Consider the following 21,699-nt stretch of genomic DNA (forward strand, 5'->3'; position numbering starts at 1 on the left):
GAACACATCCTAGATCTGAATGAATGTAATATTCTCATTGAATACTTTGTTCTGTGCAAAGATAAATATGCACAGCAGCTTATGAAATTGATTGTCAATCAGTGTTGCTTCCTAAGTGGACAGTTTGATTTCACAGAAGTTTGATTTACTTGGAATTATATTGTTTAAGTGTTCCCTTTATTTTTTTGAGCAGTGTATTATTGTAAGAGGGAAAGAGTGCTTCAAATGGTTTATGTATTGGGGATGAGAAACAAACCTTACTCCACTTTTGGGTGGATTAAAGTTACAGGATATTTTCATTAGTTTTATTTAACTTTGTCAATGTTACAAGTTGAAGGCAAATGACAAATGAACAATCTTGGTGATTGTGGCTACTGATAGTTAAGTTTATTGCTATGATGTTTCAAAATAAGACAATTTGCAAAAATTAAGCTATGTCAGCTTTCAAAATCAAATTATATTATATCAGGATTTATTTTCTTCCTTTCAATCTTTTCCTCCCTTTCACCTTTATGTGTATTATTTCAAGGTATAGTATGTTTAAATCAAGGCATTAAATACAATAGACTATGGACAATTTAACTAAGTTAATAGTAATAGAAACTGAGAGAGAAGAGGAAAGGGAAGATAAAGAAAAAACACAAACTAGTTTACTTAACATCTCCTAAAAATCAAATAACCTTAAACCATTTACTAAGAATCTCTGGATTTGCCTGACTTCAAGCATTCAATTTATTTGAGTATCTAAGGGGAAAAAAATTGAACTGGATGCAATTTACCCATATATTACCCGTATCAGTAATTCAGAAGATGTTATTAAAAACTCTTGCATATGAGAACTTTATTTTTAAAGTGAGAAACTCTCAAGTGTCCAATTAATTTTATCCCAACTCAAAGAAGATTCTGTATGATCTTTTTACAGCAGCTGATTATGTGATTGATTGTTTCATCTGTTTTGGATCATCTGTTGATTTTTCAATTCTGACTTTGATAGCATTCATTTTTATGGCCTGTTCTTGTGCAGCCCGTATTAGTCCTTCTGTCTCCTTTTTGTGTGTTCCACATGTAAGCCCTGATCAGGTCTTTTCTTTATCCACTTTGCCTTCAATCTTCTCCAAGAACTGGCCATGCAAAGCTTTGTTCCGCCAACTGTCAATCCAACATTGAGTTACAGTTTTCCTGTACTGATCCTTGATTTGCTTCCCCTTGAGAAGCTTCCTATGTTTGATCTCTATCAACACAGACTATTTGCTCTCCTTTACATAGTCAGCTAATGCATGCTTCTCTTCTTCCACTGTCTGCCTCACTTGCAAAAGTCTTTTGCTGCCTATTTTCATTGGTAAATATGATAAATGTAGGTTACTACTACTACTACTAATAATGATGATGATGATGATGATGATGATGATGATGATGAACAAAGCATTGCATGGGCAGTTCTTGAAGAAGATTGAAGGCAAAGTGGATAAAGAAAAGACCTGGTCATGGCTTACAAGTGGAACACTCAAAAAGGAGATAGAAGGTCTAATACTGGCAGCACAAGAACAGGCCATTAGAACAAATGCTGTCAAAGCCAGAATTGAAAAATCAACAGACGATCCAAAGTGCCGACTCTGTAAAGAAGTAGATGAAACAATCCATCACATACTCAGCTGCTGCAAAAAGATCACACAGACTGACTACAAGCATAGACATAATGCTGTGGCACAAATGATCCACTGGAACTTGTGCCGGAACTACCATTTACCAGTGGCAAAGAACTGGTGGGATCATAAGCCTGAAAACATGGTCGAATATGAGCAAGCAAAACTACTGTGGGACTTCCGACTTCTGACTGACCGAATTCTGAAGCATAACACACCAGACAAGAGAGAAAAAGAAAGTATGGATCATTGACATCGCAATCCCAGGAGACAGCAGAATTGAGGAGAAGCAGCTAGAGAAATTAGTGAAATATGAAGATCTAAAAATCGAGCTGCAACGACTCTGGCATAAGCCTGTGAACGTGGTCCCAGTGGTACTTGGCATGCTGGGCACAGTGCCAAAGGATCTTAGCGGACATTTGAAAACCATTGGAATTGACAAAATCTCCATCTGTCAATTGCAAAAGGCTGCTTTACTGGGATCGGCAAACATAATTCGCCGCTACATCATGCAGTCCTAGGTGCTTGGGAAGCGCCTGACTGGTGATGAAATACGAAATCCAGCATAGTGATCTCATTTGCTGTGTTGTACTGAAATAATAATAATAATAATAATAATAATAATAATAATAATAATAATAGTTATAATAGTTATAATAGTTATAATAGTTATAATAGTTATAATAGTTATAATAGTTATAATAGTTATAATAGTTATAATAGTTATAATAGTTATAATAGTTATAATAGTTATAATAGTTATAATAGTTATAATAGTTAATTATAATCTTAAACATGACTCTGTTGTGGTGCACTATTTTTAAAAAATGTCTTGTAGAAAAAACTGCAACAGTCCAGATGATGATATGAGTAACTAGCAGCAGTTCTTTCCAATTTAGGAAGGGCAACAGCTTACACACCAAAAAGAGCCGTGCAGAGTAGCTGTGCAGAGTTCTTCCTGACTATGATTTCTACCAAAAGAAATCATACCTTTGAGAGAATTTCTAGACTATGGGCCTGTTATCCACAAATGTGACTTTTTCTCTTGCAGTCTTGTCTGCACAACACTACTAAGACCAAATTGTCATCATACGATGATGAGATTCCATGAATATGGGTGAACATTAAAATCCTTTTAGGATTCTTATTCAACATTTCTTACATAAAAACACACTGAAGTCACAAATGTATCTCAAACTTCTAACTTCCTTTTGATCTCATAGGAAAAGTGTATTTGGAAGCTAGATAATTAAAAATGCTTTTTTTGAAGGTCCACACTCAGGAGAAAAAAGTTATTAAAAGGTATGCAGGTACTGATAATATTACCCAATTTGGATACTGAAACCTCTGCAAGAAAATAGCCAACATCAGAGAGTACCAAGAACCTCTTAGGTATGCTATGTAGTTGGCAAAATAGCGCCGGCGGACTTACCTGCCGGCGGCGTTTGCAGGAGGGGCCGGGAAGACACCGGACCCTATGGCGGCCGCCATCTTGATTCTCGGGCGGAGTCTCGCGAGGCGAGGCTTCACTCGAGAGTCAGGCCTGCATAGGCCTGGCTGCTGATTGGTCCGGGCGGGGCTTGCTCGCCCTATTTAAGGGCGGGCAGGCCCGAGGCTCAGCCTTTTCGCCCGGACCATCGCCCCGAGCAGACACTCGGCTCCTGGTCCTTTTCTCTCAAGGGTGGCACGCAGGAGTCCCTGGGTGGGCTGGTTCCTTTAGGCCCCTTTGCATACAGCGGTAGGCAGTGAGGCCTTGCTGCCACCACTGGGAAGGGGGGCGGATTGGCCTTCTGAGGGGTCGCCCCTGGTAAGGCCTGCTGCGAGTTGGGGTAGGCCTTGCCTCTCGACACGGGCTCCTTGGAGTCGGGGTTCACCTTACATTTTGTTCACGTTAGACATGGCCCCAAAGAAGAGGAAAGCTCGTCCCCCCCGGCCCAACCTGTAGTGCGGCCTACGAGGGCTTTGAGGCCTTCTGCCCAGGCTCGGGCTGGCGTGGAAGGGCCCCCGGGGGTGGTCCCGTCTGACGGGGTGGTGGGGTTTGTGCCCGCAGCCCCTCACCCTGAGGTTTCTGCATCTCTCTCTTGGGCCAGGGTCCTGGAGAGGCTGGATGACTTGGAGCGCTGGCGGTCCGGAGCAGGCCCAGGCGGGCTCCCTCTGGCTGCATCGGCGGCCTGGGGAAGGGACCGAGAAGAAGAAGCAGCCCAGGCCGGGCAGATGGCCCAGGCCGGGCAGATGGCCCAGTCGGGGCAGATGTCAGCATTCCAGGGCCCCGCTGATGGGCCCTCCGTGGATGTCTTCCACCCCATATGGGGCAGGTGAGGTTGCACCACACTTAGCCACTACATCGCTCCTCCCCGTGCAGGGTCTGGGGTTTAACCCGCCTGCGTTGGGGAGTGGCTCTAGTTTTTTGGGGTCTGCTTCAGGCACATGTGGTCAGGTTTGGTCCCTGCCGGCCCTGCCGGCAGTAGCGCCAGGGGTAGCTTTCCCACCTGGGGCAGGGGTGGGGGGTTGGATCCCTCCAGCGCCTGCTATTATGCCCCCGGCCCCTTTGGTGTATCCACCGGGGCTAGGAGTGCTGGGAACGGGGGTCTCCACCATGTGGGACCCGTTCGCCAGCATTAAGCCTGGGGCCATCCCATGTGGGCTGCCTGCTACACCCTTGGGGTACCACCTTCACCCATCAGTGAAGAAGGCAATTTGGCGGGGGGAGTATGTGAACCTCTTCTCCCTATTAAATAGGGAGGTCCCCAAGCAGGACAAGGAGGTAGTGCCCGGGGAGAAGGTGAAGAAGACGAAAGTCACCAAGTGTTTCAGCTCCTGGCTGTACGCTTTCTTGACTTTCGCATCTGTCGTGATTCAGAGGCAGCCGGTTAGGGCTGCTGCTCTGCTTAAATACATTGATTTAATTGCCAGGGCTAACTTCGAGTATGGAGGTACTATTTGGAGGCATTATGATAAGGGGTTTCGGATGCGCATAGCCCATGACCCCTCCTTGCCCTGGGATATGGTGGTCCCGGACCTTTGGTTCCAGGCCACGTATATGTCCGGCAAGGAGGGTTGTGACAGGACCGACAGCGGTCACTTCGTGGAGAAGGAGCCCGTGGCTTCCACGCCAGCCAAGGCTGCTGCGGGGGGAGCGGGAAAGGGGGCTTCCCCGGCGTGCCATGAGTTTGCCGCAAAGGGGGCGTGTTTTCATCCCTTTTGCAGGTATAAGCATGCGTGCGGTAATTGTGGGGGGAACCATGCCTCCTCCGTGTGCCTCCGCCCCAAGAAAGGGTCGGAAAAGAAGGGTGGGGGTCCACCAAAGCCTCCCCCACCAGCTGGGGGTAAAGGGGCCCAGCCCAATTAATTTACAGGTGCTTGAGGGTTGGTTAAAAGACTACCACCCTCGCTCGAGAGCGGACGCTCTCTTGCTAGGATTCTCTAAGGGATTTAGGATCCCTTATGTGGGGGTTAGGAAGGCCTTCATGTCTGACAACCTCAGGTCGGTTGTGGGACATGAAGACATTGTTAGGGAAAAGATTCAGAAGGAGGTGGCCGAGGGCAGGGTCATTGGGCCCTTCCCGGAGCCGCCCTTCCCGAATCTTAGGGTGTCCCCCCTGGGTGTGGTCCCCAAAAAGGCGAGTGGTGAATTTAGGTTGATTCACCGTTTGTCTTTTCCAAAAGGGGAGTCAGTGAATGACTTCATTCCTGACGAGCTTTGTTCAGTCCGGTACACATCTTTTGATGCTGCCATGGCTATGGTTAGGAAGTGTGGGGCGGGAGCCCTTATGGGTAAATGCGACATTAAGTCGGCATTCCGGCTCCTCCCCATACACCCAGATGACTTTGAGCTGTTGGGCTTCCATTTTGAGGGTGGTTATTACGTGGACAGAGCTTTACCCATGGGTTGCTCTGTCTCGTGCTCTCTTTTTGAGAGTTTTAGTACCTTCTTGGAATGGGCGCTCAGGAGGCACAGTGGTCTGGGTTCGGTCGTTCACTACCTTGATGATTTCTTGTTGGCGGGGCCTGCGCGTTCGGAGCAATGTTTTGCTCTAATGCGGGACTTCAAAGCCCTTTGTGCTCAGTTAGGGGTGCCTTTAGCCTCTGAGAAGACCGAAGACCCCGCCACCAAGATTACCTTCCTGGGTATTGAATTGGACTCAGAGGAGCAATCTTCTAGATTGCCCCTCGATAAGTTGCTTAAAATTAAGGGAAAGCTCGATGAGGTTCTTGGTTGCCGGAAGGTCACCCTTCGGCAGCTTCAGGAACTAGCGGGGATACTTAATTTCGCCTGTCGGGTTGTGGTACCGGGCAGGGCTTTTTCAAGGAGATTGTACAACGCGATGAAGGGGCTCCGTTTGCCCCATCATCGTACCCGCCTCTGCGCAGGGGTCAGGGCTGACCTCTGAGTGTGGCGGGATTTCTTGGACAGGTTTAATGGGCTGTCTTTTTGGAGGCTCGAGCTTCTTTTGGAAGCTGAGTTGCAGCTCTGCTCCGATGCTGCGGGGACTTGTGGTTTTGGGGTAGTGTTAGGTGACCAGTGGTGCTGGTCGGCGTGGCCTCCGGAATGGAGTGACTCTTCTCTGGTTAAGGACCTGACTTTCTTAGAGCTCTTCCCCTTGATAGTGGCCTTAGAGCTTTGGGGGGAGCAGTTTAGGGACATGTGGTGAACGCCCTGTCCTCTAAGAGCGACAGGGTCATGCGGCTTGTCCGCCATTTTGTGCACAGGTCCTTGTCCCTAAACACGTTGTTTTTGGCTAGGCATGTCCCCGGGTTGGATAACGGGGTCGCTGACGCCTTGTCCCGTGGTCAGTTGTCCAGGTTTTGGAGGCGTTCCCCGGCCACCTTTAGAGTCTGGGGGGGCTCCCGAGCGGTGGAGAGATGAGGCATCCAGGGCAATCTCCCTATCTGTAGCGCCCGGCACCCTCAGGGCATACCAGCGTGCAGGTAAGGAGTTTGGGGATTTCAGGCAGGGTAGGGGTTACCCCCTTAGTTGGCCTGTCCCTGTTGAGCACCTGGCAGAGTTTTGTGTCCAGCTTAGGCAGCGTGGCCTGTCAGTTAGGACTATTAGGTCCCGGTTAGCCGGTCTCGCCTTTTTGTCCAAGGCGGGGGGGGTTGCGGATTTTTCGGGTGACTTCCGCATTCGGAAGATGCTGGAAGGCTGGATGAGGGAGCAAGCGGGGGCCCCTGGTGACACTCGTCGGGCTCTGACGGTTCAGCAGCTGTCCTTGCTTAATGGGGCTTTTGACAGTCTGTGTGCCTCCTTGTATGAGGCCCGTCTTTTTAGGGCAGTGACTTGTGTCATGTTTTTTGGGGCCCTCAGGGTCAGTGAGGCCATGGCATCGTCTCAGGCTGACACTTCGCTCCACGCCTTCCAGTATGCTGATCTAGCCTTTAGGCAGGGGGGGGGTATCCCTTGTTGTAAGGCATTCTAAGACGGATCAGCTGCACAGAGGGGTTAGTATCCAGCTGAGTGCGGCCGCCGACCAGTCGGTGTGTCCGGTGGCCACCCTACAGCTTTATTGTAGCTTGCGTGGGTCGGGGCAAGGGTACCTTTTTAGGCATTGGGACGGTACCCCCCTGACCCGTTACCAATTTTGGGTGTTAGTGTCCAGGGCAATGGCCCAGGTAGGCATGGATCCCGCCGGTTATGGAACACATTCATTCCGTATCGGCGGCGCCACTAGCGCGGCACTTTCTGGTTTCCCGGCCTATCGGATTCGGGAGATCGGCCACTGGCGGTCAGCGGCATATTTGGGTTATGTTAGGCCCGCTGAGGATTCTAGGCAGGGCTTAGGCTAGTTAACCTCTTTGTGTGTGTCCTCTTGCAGGTCCCCATGCCAACGCGAAACCGACGGCGCTGCTGTGTGGCCACAGCATGATATTTTGGGCCAGCCGCTCAGCAGCCAGAAGTGCCATCAGGACCCAGTTGTCATTGGGACGGTGGGTCACGGTCGTTTGGATGGGTCGAAGAGGTATGCGGTGGGAGGGACTCCTACCGTCTTTGCTGGGAGGGCGGCATCCAGTGGCTGCGCCCAGATGGCTGGTCTTGCACCTGGGTGGCAATGACCTGTGCCTGCTTGGGGGTCTACCGCTGATCGTCCAGGTGAGCGAAGACCTACGACGGCTTCACGATGTGTGGCCCACTACGCAAGTGGTGTGGTCAGAGATCCTCCCAAGGATCGTGTGGAGGGACGCCCTTTCCCTTAGGGCCATTCACCGGGTCAGGCGTAGAGTGAATAAGGCCCTGGGACGGATAGTTAGGGAACTAGGTGGGGTTGTAGTGGCCCATCCCCTCATCACTGTAGATCGGCCGTGGCTTTACCGGGCCGATGGCGTTCACCTGTCAGAACAGGGAACGCCATTTTCTTACAGGACCTGCAGCAGTCTCTGCGTGAGCTGGCACAGCTAGAAGGGGGAGTCGGGGGGCCAAGATAGAGATCTGACTCCCGCTCCGTGGCAGGTTAGGGGAGGAAAACTCGGTGGTGGTCTAGCAACTGCGTGTTCTCCCTTGGGCATCTTTGGGGATGATTGACAGGTTCTCTCCAAGCTTGTGGTGGAAGCGACCTGAGCAGTTGGGGGGAACCTGTCTTTGGGTCATGCACCTTTAAGTCCCCTGTTAGGGGTTAGCTGGCGTGACCCCCCTCATGCAAGTGCATGGCAGGGTCTCAGGTGAGGGAGGGGTCCCTCACCTGGACTAGCATGGAGCTACGCCCATAAGTTGCCCAGGAAGTTTATGTGACGTAACTTTTCCGCCCCGGAAGCAATTGTTTGACCCTGCAGGTCCATTGTTTGGGTCATAGTTGTTTATGCTAATTTTATGCTAATTTAGTTGAATAAATTATGCTAATTTAATTTAATAAAAATGACCCAGTTAAATCCAGCTTTTGTGTCCGTGTCGTTACTCTGCCTCTCCTGCAATAAAAGTTGACATTTATTATGATTGGGAAGTCAATATAACAGAACCACCGAAATGGCAAAAGAGATTCAAGAAAGATCCAGGATCAGAGAAAATTTCAAAGAACACAAAGGAAGATAATAATGTTGCAACTGTATGGAGATATGAATTGCCCAGTGGATCATTTAACTCAGAGGAATTTAAGACCACAAAGTAGTCTAATAGCTTTATCCAACAGGTTGGCTTTTATCAAGATTCAAGTGGGTGCACAGAATTTGGCTGATAAGTGATGAATGGAAAGATGGCAGAGAAAAAGAGATGACCTAACTAGCAAGCCCCTTCAAGCCCTGAGTCTGTAAGGACTTGAAAATAAACAAACAAACAAACATGTCCAGCAAGTGTGATGTAAGAAAAAACTAAGCAGCCAGCAGAATCCCAGCAAGGAACATAGCAAGATTGAGTTGGGGAAGGAGAAATGTTAAGCAAAAATGTTAAGCAAAAAACCAATTTGTTCTAGCCAGGACCAGGATAATTCAAATCAGAGAAAGGCAGTCAAAGCTACTCTATCCAAGACAGAATAAGTTCAACTAAAGTGTCAATCATTCTGTACAATCACCACCCTATTGAAATCAGCTCCATGATGGTCTTTGTTGGTCTAAGTCAAAAGCAGTCACATCAAGTAAATATGAAATCAGCCAGAAGGATACTAGCCCAGAAGACTTAATGATTTAGTTTAGCGGTGCTAATAATAAAGGAATTTTAAAAACCTAAAAAACAAAAAAGAAGAATAAAGCATAAAACATCTCTTACAGTATTATAATAGACCACATGGGAATACAATGAAAAAAAAATTCTATTGCATCTCATCTGTATTGCTCTAATAATGAAAAAGGTTAAAAAAAAGTTCCCTGAGTAATTAATCTGCCATTTGCTTGATTTTGTGGTATATAAATATATACAGTATATAGAATATATAACAAACATAATCTTCTCAATAGAGCTGTAAAATATAAAAACATTTAAGGGATCACTGAAACTTCACATGTAACTTCCATTGACTTCCTTAGATCATTCTTATAAACCTGCTGTAAAAATGGATCTAAATTTTAATATAATGCTTGCTGTTCTATCTTCAGAATCTTTCCTGACTATTTTAAAGAAAGTATTGTGCTTACCCCAAGAGAAGGATCTATAATTTCTGACAAAAGAAACCACAAGGTATTGGAAATGGGAAGGGGAAAATCACATTAAAAATATTCAGATTTTTCAGAAGTCAGGTCATGTATTTTTAAAAATGTTTTTATATTTGCTTATGATGATTCTCAATAGATTATTATTATTCAACCCTACAATAATGTTACTATGCTGTTATGATAATAGGTAGTTATCAGAGGATATTTGATTTTAACTCTACTTAATACTCGGGATGTTAGATTAATCATTGTTGCTGAAATTAGTATTGAATTCAAATTATCTTGATCAGTTGGTCCATATGGATTCATATATGTAGCTATACATTTATTATTTATTTTTTATTATGTATTGGTGGCATACAAATATATAACAATGCTTATATATATGATATTAATAAGAGAGAAACATTAGGACAGAGGATGGTAGATATGCTGATGCACTTATGCACGCCCCTTATATTTCAAATATATTTTAAAATCAAACCAATTTCTTCTTAGATGTACAATTGTTTTATACTATTATAAAATGTTAAAATAAACATTATACATTATAGATTGAGAAATAAACTGTAAGTAACAATTTCAAGAAAATAACTTCCGTTATTCTTTCTGTTGTTCTAGGTGGACATGTGGAAAGGTTTAGAGAGAAGACACATAGAAAGAGATAATGCAACAAGTGTAACAGAATTTATCTTAATTGGATTCCCCAATCCCTGGGAAATAGAGATTGTCCTTTTTCTGTTGTTTTTCCTCATTTTTGTGGCAACAATGATAGGGAATATACTAATTATAATTCTGATATCATCAGATTACCGTCTCCAAACACCAATGTATTTCTTCCTGTGTAACCTATCCATAATTGAAATCCTGATAACCTTAACAGTGGTTCCAAAAATGATGCAAAACTTTTTATTGGAGTGGAAGAATATTTCATTTTCTGGGTGTTTCATTCAGTCATATTTTTATTTTTTGTTTGGTACATCTGAATATGTCCTATTGGCAATGATGTCTTATGACCGGTATGTAGCCATATGTTACCCACTTCATTATACTACCAAAATGAATGGCAAGGTCTGTATTTCTCTGGTATTTGCTTCTTGGGTGAGTGGCTTCTTTTCCATTCTTACTCCCACTGTGATGAAATTGGGTTTACCCTACTGTGGACCCAACGTGATCAATCACTTTTTCTGTGACAGTGCCCCTTTGCTTCACTTAGCTTGTGCTGACATCCGTCTAATAGAGTTTATTGATTTTCTTATCTCACTTCCTATTATTCTAGGTTCCCTTTTACTGACATTGATCTCTTACATTTACATTATAAGTACTATCCTGAAAATTCCTTCTGCCACAGGAAGGCAAAAGGCCTTTTCAACTTGTGCTTCTCACTTTACAGTTGTTTCAATTGGCTATGGCACCTCAGTCTTTATTTATGTCAGGCCTTCTCAAACTACCTCCATGAATCTCAACAAAATTGCCTCTTTGATCACTACTGCAATAACGCCTCTGCTAAACCCCTTCATATTTACTTTTAGAAATCAGAAAGTTCAAGAGGTTTTTATGGACTTTATTAAAAAGCTCACAGACATGATAAAACAATTAGAGTGAAAATCCTTATGTTTCCCTATTAGCTATAAATGGTGAAAACATACTCTTCTCTTTTATACGTCTAACAGATTTATAGTTTTGTTAAGATTGAGAATTGTTGAGCCCAAACCATCAAGGGGGCTCTGCTACTAGAGAAAGAATATTACTCCTAAGTGTCATATTTTATCAACACATTATTAATACTGGTACTGAATTCAAACATTCAGAAATTTTAGTCATTCACTGTCTTTATTATTTTCTTTATATGTTTGTGTATAAAATTTGTATCTAGAGTATTTACAAATAACAAAGCCTTCTATCATTTTAAAATATAATTTCTGAGATAATGTAATTAGTGCAGAATATATTGTTATTCATGACTAGAAATAAAGGAATGCTTACAGGGGTAAATAATAAAAAATGAATAATAAAAAAATATACAAAAATGGTGGAAGGTCTTAAGCATAAAACTTATCAGGAAAGACTTAACGAACTCAATCTGTATAGTCTGGAGGACAGAAGGGAAAGGGGGGACATGATTAAAACATTTAAATATGTTAAAGGGTTAAATAAGGTTCAAAAGGGAAGTGTTTTTAATAGGAAAATGAACACAAGAATAAGGGGTCACAATCTGAGGTTAGTTGGGGGAAAGATCAGAAGCAACATGATAAAATATTATTTTACTGAAAGAGTAGTAGATGCTTGGAACAAACTTCCAGTAGACATGGTTGGTAAATCCACAGTAACTGAATTTAAACATGCCTGGGATAAACATATATCCTAAGATAAAATACAGGAAATAGCATAAGGGCAGATTAGATGGATCATGAGGTCTTTTTCTGCTGCCAATCTTCTATGTTTCTGTGTTTCTATTTAACATCTACATGAAACCACTGGGTGTGATGACCCAACGACACAGGGTTGATCAATATGCTTATGACACCCAGCTATATATCTCTACCCCATTTCAATTCAGTGAAGCAGTGGATTGGGTTGTGCCAGTGCCTGAATGAGGTGAGGGTTTGAATGAAAGTCAACAGGCTCAAACTTTAACCCTGATAAGATCAAGTGGTTGTGGATACTGAAGTACTATGTCAAATGTTTTTTCTTGGTTCTTGGGGAAGAGAAATTAACCAGCTCAGAATGTGTTCCTAGGCTCACAGCTGAGATTAGATGAACATCTAACAGAGGTAGGTAGGGAGACCTTTACACAGGTTTCACTAGTACGCCAATTATGACACTAGTTGGATCAAGAGGCTCTTCACATAGTCATTCATGCCATTATCACCTGATGGGGCTATCTCTGAAGAGTGATTGGAGACTACATTTGGTCCAGACTGAAGCTGTGTGACCTGATGTGTGACACTCAAAAGTGGGATGCTCAGAGGTGGATGCCATAGGATAGAAAAAATGTAGCTGAGTGTGCAGAGGTCTCTTATTTATTTGTGCAGGTGGGGGAGGGGCTGAGCAGCAGCCATTTTTTGCCAATTTTCAGCTTTTTTTGCTTCTGCGCATTTGCGGAAACAAAAAAACCCCAAATTGGTGAGATCTCACGCACTCACATGCGCAGAATCTGAATCTCGCACTGGGAGCTCACTATATTGACCTTCTGGAAAGCCGTAAAGATCTGGCTTTTCCAACAGGCCTGGGGCCATTGACATCGGGGAGATGACTAGTAAGGTCATCCCATGAATGTATAGGTGGCTGAAATTATTTTAAAATGAAATGTTTTTATACTGATTCATGTTCATTTTTGTTATGAGCCTAAAGTGACAGAGTGCCCCCAGCCATGCAGGCAGCAGCAACAGCACCACCACCAAGCTCCAGCTACCCGGCCTGGTCCCCACACTCTTCTCGGCATGGCGAGAGCAAAGGAGGAAGAGGATGCTGCTGTTGTTGCTGCTGCAGGAGGGCAAAGCCATAAAGGAGCGAGAAAGCACGTGGCCTTGGTTCTTCTCCAAAAGGTAAGGGCTGGGGCCGGGCATGCTGCAAGTGCCGGGTGAGGGTGAGCCACATGAACTGGGACTGTGAGCACTGGGGCTGGGTGGGCAGCATGTGCCAGGGCTGGGCCGGCAGCAAGCACCTGGGCTGTGAGTGCTGGAACTGGGTGGGCAGCAAGTGCCAGAGTTGGGCAGGCAGCAAGCCCTGGAGCCATGAGTGGACAGGAAGCACCGGCTCTGTGAGTGCTTTGGCTGGGTGGGCAGCAAGCACCAGGGCTGGGTAGGCAGCAAGTGCCAGGGCAACAAGTATAGGCATCTCATTGGCCTCTCTCTCCTGCGGCACGAGAGAACAGATGCATGGCCGGAGCTCAGGCAGGCTGCTTTTGCCAGCTGCTGCTCTAGTGAGATTCTAACTGCTTCACATTAATTTCAGCCAAAATCTCACACGTGGATGTCTTTCCGGCAGCAAAAATTGCCAGTTTCTTTGCTTCCCCGCATGCACATTGATCATTTTTTACCGGAATCACTCTGTTTGCTTGTGCATGGTGCATACACACCTGGTGGCAACCAGAGCAAGTCTACATGCTCGAGTTTCCCTGGCAGAATGAAGAGATAACTCAAACTACAGTTGTGAGAACCTAGCTCCTTTATTCTCATCCATTGCCAACTTGTGAATGACAAAAATAAAACTATTATCTACGATACCATTCATAAAGACATGAAAATCCAATTGAAATACATTTGTTTATGTCAGTATTTTCTTTTGTTCTTCAAAAAAGGATGGTTTAAAAAAATCAGAGAAATTAGATATTTGGCACAAATATCTGTGGCTTTGAAGCCAGGTAACTTTAAATAATCTAATCATAACACTATATTTCTTTATATATTAACTGAACATATTTAGCTGCTAAATAAGATTTTGATGATATTTACAGTAGCCTTTTTTGAGAAAAGGCTGACAGAAAATGAACATGTACAGGTATGTATCAATATTTTGCATGTGACATAATAATATTATCCATAATTGGCTGTTCACAACTATAACAGATTTCCATTTCCTATACTAGGGAGTAAAACCACTAAATTTGCAATGATTAATCTGCTAAAAATTCTTTGTAAATGCTAACAACATTCCCACAATTTGAAAATAATTTTATTTTGGATAAAATAAAAATGATGCCACAGATGGTTACAGTGGCGGGCTACCATTCCCGGCCCTACCGCACTCTGAACCTGACTAAAGCTTCCTAAGAAATTTAAAGGAGTTTAAAGTAAATAAAGACAATTGAAAGACAATTGTACAACATACTTCATGAAAATATAATCCTGAAGATTATTTAAAATCGAATAAATAAATAAATTGTATACATCATAATAAGAATAGTTCTTTAAAGCTTCAAATATGAAATTTATGGTTTGAAAAGCAGATTACAGATAGGCCTCAATTTACAACTACAATCGAGCCCAAAATTTCTATTGTTACAGAAATAGATGTTAGGTGAATTTTGCCATATTTTACATTTCTTGCCATAGTTGTTAAGGGAATTGTTGCAGTTATTAAGCTAATGACATGATTGTTAAGGGAATCTGATTTTCCCATTGACTATAATAATAATAATGTTGATGATGATGATGATGACAATAACAACAACAACAACAACAACAACAACAACAACAACAACAGAGTTGGAAGGGACCTTGGAGGTCTTCTAGTCCAACCCCCTGCGAAGGCAAGAAACCCTACACTACTTCAGACAAATAGTTAGCCAACATCTTAAAAACTTCCATTGTTGGGGCATTCACAACTTCTGGAGACAAGCTGTTCCACTGATTAATTGTTCTAACTGTCAGGGAATTTGTCCTTAGTTCTAAGTTACTTCTCTCCTTGTTTAATTTCCACCAATTGCTTCTTGTTCTACCCTCAGGTGCTTTGGAAAATATGTTGACTTCTTCTTCTTTGTGGCAACCCCTGACATATTGGAACACTGCTATCATTTCTCCCCTGGTCCCTCTTTTCATTAAACTAGCCATGCCCAGTTACTGCAACCGTTCTTCATATGTTTTAGCCTCCAGTCGCTTAATCATTTTGTTGCTATTCTCTGCACTCTTTCTAGAGTCTCAACATCCTTTTTGCATAGTGGCAACCAAAACTGAATGCAGTATTCCAAGTGTGGCTTTATCAAAGCCTAATAAAGTGGTATTGAAACTTGATGAGATTTTGATTCTATCCAGGGATGGGCTACTACCCTGACTGGGGGGGGGGGGATGCAGTGGGTACCAAAAATGGAGCTCCACTCCAGAGCACTCAATTTGCATTGAAAGATGTTGAAACAAAATGCATAAGCCACGCACACAGTGTGGTAGTAAACATTTTTGTAGCCCATCACTGATTCTATCCCTCTGTTAATGTAGCCTAGAACTGTGTTGGCTTTTTTGGCAGCTGCTGCACACTGCTGGCTCATTTTTAACAGGTTGTCTACTAGGACTCCAAGATCCCGCTCACAATTACTACTGTTGAGCAATGTACCACATATATGATACCTGTGCATTTTGTTTTTCTTGTCTAAATGTAGAACCTTACTTTTTTCACCATTGAATTTCATTTTGTTTGATAGCACCCATTGTTCAAGTTTGTCAAGATCCTTCTGTTTTTTGTGCCTATCCTCTGGAGTGTTACTTAAACACTCCAGAGGATAGACACTTAAGTTACTTAAAACCCACCTCTGCCGTCAGGCATGGGGGAACTGAGATACTCTTTCCCCCTAGGCCTTTACAATTTTATGCTTGGTATGTCTGAATGTATGTTTGGTTTTTACTTTAATGGGTTTTTAATTGTTTTTACTATTGGATTATTGTGTATATTGTTCTATTATTGTTGTTAGCCGCCCGAGTCTCCGGAGAGGGGCGGCATACAAATCCGATAAATCAAATCAAATCAAGTGTTGGCTATTCCTGCCACTTTGGTGTCATCTGCAAATTTGATGAGTTCCCCATCTATCTCCCCATCCAAGTCAGTGATGAAGATGTTGAAGAGTACTGGGCTAGAACAGAGCCTTGGGATACTCCACTGCATACATCCCTCCATGTAACTGTAGTTCCATTAAGCACTACACATTGAGTGTGGTTGGTTAACCAGTTTTAAATCCATCTAGTGGCGTTGCTGTCCATCCCACATCTTTTTACTTTATTTAGTAGTAGGTTATGGTCTACTTTGTCAAAAGCATTACTGAAGTCCAAGTAAATCATGACGACAGCATTCCTCTGGTCCACTAATTTTGTCACTTTGTCAAAGAATGCAATAAGATTAGTCTGGCATGATCTGTTACTTTGCTTGTAAGGAAGTAACAAAGGGTGATAACATGATACTTGGATATTGCAAACATCTTAAATGTGGATCAGTTGCCAAGACTCTGAATTTTGATCACATGACTTTGCAATGGGCATGTGTGAAAAGGGCCATATGTCACTTTCTAGTGTCATTTTAACTTCAGTCACTAAATGAACTGTTATAAGTGAGGACTACATATCCACATTACATCAAAGAAAATTTTCCATTATCTACATGAGAAAAAGACAAGACATGCTGCATAGGAACTATATATGCCACTATGTTAGAAATCATACATTTAGTAAGCTTATGATATTTCACTGATGTTTTAGAAACAAGTGCAATGTCGAAATAACAGTAAATTAAAATCTACCACCACATTTCATTGCTTTACAAGCTATGTTGGGTACACCTCTTCTGAATTAATTTCTGAATGGCTCCTCTGAAATCATTGTTTTTCAGACTGTAAATTACAGGGTTCAGAAGGGGTGTTATGACTGTGTAGAAAACAGAAATCACCTTATTCAACTCTGAGGAAAAGTTAATATTGGGGCGAACGTACATCGAGATCATTGTGCCAAAATATATTATCACCACAGCTAAGTGGGAACCACAGGTGGAATAAGCCTTTTTTCTTCCAGAATCAGAGGGAATTTTTAAAATAGTAATGACGATGAAGGCATAAGACACCAAGGTAAGCAAGAAACATGTCAAAAGGACCAACAAAGAGAGCACAAATATAGTAATCTCAGTGACTGAAGTATCAGAACAAGAGAGTTTCAGCAAAGGTGGGATATCACAAAAGAAATGATTGATTTGGTTGGATCTGCAGAAAGATAATTTGGAAATCAGCAAAGATGGCAACAGTCCAGTGATGAGACCAATCACCCAAGCCCCAATTGCTAGCTGAGTACAAAACTGATTGTTCATGGTTACTGTGTAATGCAATGGGTCACATATGGCCAGGAATCTGTCATATGCCATCACAGATAAAAGAAAGCATTCTGTTGCCCCCAGAAAGACAAAAAAGTAGAGCTGGATTATGCATCCTTTATAAGAGATGGTATTGGTCTCCCAGAGAAGACTGCGAAGCATTTTAGGCACAATTGTGCTGGTATACCAAATCTCTAGGAAAGAAAGATTTTGGAGAAAAGCATACATAGGAGAATGAAGAAATGACTCCAACTTGATCACTGCAATGATAATCACATTTCCTGTGACAGTTAATATATAAATAAGTAAGAATAGAGCAAAAAGGATTATCTCCCACTTTGGAAAGATCTGGAACCCTAGAAGCTGGAATTCAGATATGGTACTGTGGTTCTCCATCTGCTTCAATGTTCTTAAGTTCTCCTACAAATGTAACTCAATTGTAATATATTGCTTCTATGAGGTGTGAGGAGTCCTTAACATCTCCATGTTACCATTCTTTATTTCTAAAATTTTAAGAAGCATAGTGATGATGATCCATACTTATCGTGACCTGACATACTAAAAACATGGAGCAATTATTCATGGATAGTCTCCAGGGGAGATGATGGAAAAATCCACAATGTTCTTGGCAATTTCACCCTTACTTTTTATCTAGACTACAGAGAAATTGAGTTTCCTTTAAAATGTCTGAAACTCTGGAACAAGAAAGAATTGCTTGTTTAAGTAGGAGGATGGAGCAATAGCATCACAAATCAAACCACAACTTCGCTGTTACAGCTGGACCTTAATTGTGATCAAAAAGAGCAAACAGTGCTCAAATCAAAACATTCCAAGCTGTTTTCAAAAGTCTAGTGAGGAAATCTAGTGTGAACATGCTGAAAGAGAGAGACAGAGAGAAATAAATAATGATAGCAACTGTAAATAAAATTATAGGTTTTAGAAATAAAAATCATGAAATTATTTTACATATACTTGTACCAGAGCAAATATCATAAGTTCTTTGGTAGTGTGCTTATTTTTAAGTGAAATTATCAGCTGAACTCTAATTGTTCTCTAGGTTTTTCTTTTTCTGATGTTCAATTATGGTGCATCTTTAAATTAGGATGGTCCATTTAGTTCTCATACTGTACATAATAATTCATGAATTCATAATTAAACCTTTCTTGAAGTGATCTAATTTAACAACTATTGCCTGTTCTGAGATATATTATCGAATATTACATATTACATGACATATTACATATTACGATGTACTATGGAATTCTATGTCCTGACAACATGGATGAGAACATCAATATTTATTCAATCTACAAGTAGGATAATAATTTGATTAAATCAAAATCAAAAGTAGACAAATCTAAGCACTGATAAAAAACAGATTCATATTCAATACAAATAAATATAAACTTTATGTTTAAATAGAAAAGAAGAATTAGAAATTATATTAGTTATTCACAGACGTATTTATGAGTAATTTGTATATTATGCTTAATACATTGTATGAAATTATATTTCTGATAATTTGCAATTGAAATAGTTATTTTGGTTGTTTTACTTTCTCCATTTCCATCGATGATGTGGGGTTTTTTTCATGGACCTCAATACAGAATTTTAAAAAAATCTTTCATCAGTTTTATATGAATGTATTATGATTACACCTGAGAAATCTTAGAATAAACTTCCCTTCATCGTGTGCTGCGACCAGATTAAACCATATAAATATCCAAAGAAAAATAAGTAGCAACAGCTAATCAGCAACAAATTAAACTGAACATTTATTCTATAGATTCATGTACTATTTAAGAACTGATAAATTGCTCATATAAAAGGCCAGATAAAACAATATTATTCATTCATTCATTCATTCATTCATTCATTCATTCATTCATTCATTGGATTGGATTTATATGCTGTCCCTCTCCGAGGACTCAGGGGGCTTACAACATAAAAAAGTACAAAATACAAGACAAATTCAAATGCAAGTCCAATATTAATAATTTAGAAACCCAATTAATAATCTTAAAACCCATTGAAACAATACACTCACACTGATATTCACACCCAGTCAACATCAAATTCAATAAACCTATGATAAATCTGATAATGATAAATTTCCTTACTTTTCAAAGGGCAACAAGAAATTCCCACTTATTTGAATCAGTACCTTTCATTTAAGCACCCTGAGCTATAAAGAAAAATGGGGTGGCCTTCCTCAGGATCCTATGTTTCTTATTAAAGAAATACAGAGACCATGATTATCAAGTCTAGGATATCACCTCAGGGAGAAAATTATTTAAAAGCCCATAAAAACACTTATCTTTTGGGTTTTAATAAAGAAAATCTGTTATCCCAAAACATGCAAGAAAGGAAAAGCTATTTATTGAATAATATTGACATTAGAGATAGCAGAAAGTAGAGCTATTATTACTCTTTGGGGAATACAGAATATTAGGCTCAAAGCAATTTCATCATCATTTACTGAAAGAAAATTAAGTACAATTGGTATGTCTCTATATATCCTGAAGTACATACATACATACATACATACATACATACATACATACATGCCCTTACGCACAGAGAGATCTTTGACAGAGACTCTGATGACTTGGGAAGGCCTAAATCAATCCTTTCAATTTAATTATAGTTTTCCATTTCACAAATTAAGAACATGGGCAGAAACTTATGGGCAGAAACTTAACATTATGAGAGATGGGGGGGAGTTGTATACGTGAGTACATGATCCAAATTTGCTGATTGGCCAAATCGTAACTGGAAAATTCAAATGGTTGTCAGAGCCAGCCACCTCCAAGCAAGCCCTTTAAAAGTGGCTTTCCTTGGAACCGGCTGACATTATGAGCACACTCCAGCTAGCCTTTAAAATACAGCATTAACTAGCTATAGTGACTCCTAGTCCCTTTGTTACGTGATCTAACAAACAGACAGACAGACAGACAGACAGACAGACAGACAGACAGACAGACAGACAGACAGACAGACAGATAGATAGATATAGAGAGAGATCTAACATTTGTGAAGTTGGACGTACAGGTTCAGGTGGGTTTGTTGCTCATGTACCTGCCTTCCAGCTGCATGTCAACAGCCCAGGAGGTAGCTGGGTTGGTGGTGGAGTTCCCCAGACTCATCATCTTCGGGGATGTCAGTCAGCGAATCCTCTGGGTTGGGACAGGAGTTCATGGCTTGCATGAAAACCATGGACCTGACTCAAGTAATTCAGGGTCTGACTCATGAGGGGGGACACTCCTGACATGGTATTCCTCTCACCTTGCCTTTGTCATGGTTGGATCATTTTCTGCTACGGCTCGATTTTAAGGCTCCATTCCTTCCCGACAGGAAACTGGAACTGATTAGGTGGTTCTACCCCAGGTGCTTGATGGACCTGGAGGGCTTTCAGAAGGTGCTTGGGGTATTATTGGATTTGTTTGTATACAATTGGTGGAGTCCCTAGTAACGGCCTGGAGTACAGCTACAAAGGGTGCTCTTGACCAGATTGTACCTTTGTGACCTCTCCATGACAGTAGACTTAGGAGAGCTCCTTGGTTCACCGAGGAACTTCAGGGCATGAAACCCAACAAGAGATGTCTAGAGAAGTGTTGGAGGAAAAGCAAATCTGGATCTGACCGAACACCAATAAGAGCTTATATTAAGACTGATCAAGTGGCACTCAAGGTGGCAAGATGCACATATTATACTGTCTTGATTGCATCAGTGGAATCCCACACAGCCACCTTGTATAGGGTGACTTGCTCCTTCCTCAGCCGGGGGATGGGGGGTGAACCCTTACAGGGCAGTTCTGAGGAATTTAATGATTTTTTTGCAGATAAAATTGCTCAGATCTGGACGAACCTTGACTCCAATTGGAATGCAGTGTTGGCTGACAACGAGTCAGTTGAGATGACAGAGGCACATGTTAGTCCTGTTCTGTGGGAGGAGTTTGACCTGGTGACACCTGATGAAGTGGACAAGGCCATGGGAGCTGTTAACTGCACCACCTGTTTATTGGATCCATGTCCCTCCTAGCTGGTTTCAGCCAGGAAGGAGGTGACATGGAGCTGGGTCCAGGAGGTTGTCAACACTTTATTGAGGGAGGTAACCTTTCCAGCTCCCTTAATGGAGACACTTGTGTGCCCCCTCCTCAAGAAACCTTTCCTGGATCTGGCTGTTATGAATAAGTATT

The 21,699-nt window shown here is 42.1% G+C and overlaps 2 protein-coding genes across 2 annotated transcripts; one reads left to right on the forward strand and one right to left on the reverse strand.

The window, feature by feature from the left end:
• The first annotated feature begins 6,388 nt into the window (after positions 1-6,388).
• On the forward strand, positions 6,389-11,321 carry LOC139155420 (olfactory receptor 6M1-like). Its single transcript, XM_070730549.1, has 2 exons — positions 6,389-6,398; positions 10,375-11,321. The coding sequence occupies exons 1-2, from the start codon at positions 6,389-6,391 to the stop codon at positions 11,319-11,321; spliced, it is 957 nt and encodes a 318-aa protein (XP_070586650.1).
• Positions 11,322-16,958: 5,637 nt separating this feature from the next.
• On the reverse strand, positions 16,959-17,909 carry LOC139155421 (olfactory receptor 11L1-like). The gene has a single exon (XM_070730550.1). The coding sequence runs from the start codon at positions 17,895-17,897 to the stop codon at positions 16,959-16,961; it is 939 nt and encodes a 312-aa protein (XP_070586651.1). The 5' UTR covers positions 17,898-17,909.
• Between the last annotated feature and the right edge of the window lie 3,790 nt (positions 17,910-21,699).

The sequence above is a fragment of the Erythrolamprus reginae genome, unplaced genomic scaffold (genome assembly GCF_031021105.1).
Source record: "Erythrolamprus reginae isolate rEryReg1 unplaced genomic scaffold, rEryReg1.hap1 H_18, whole genome shotgun sequence".
In the NCBI taxonomy this organism is placed as follows: Eukaryota; Metazoa; Chordata; class Lepidosauria; order Squamata; family Dipsadidae; genus Erythrolamprus; species Erythrolamprus reginae.

Excerpts from the sequence above, each read along its gene's own strand:
- LOC139155421 (XM_070730550.1), bottom strand. The coding sequence starts at position 17,897 with ATGGAGAACCACAGTACCATATCTGAATTCCAGCTTCTAGGGTTCCAG.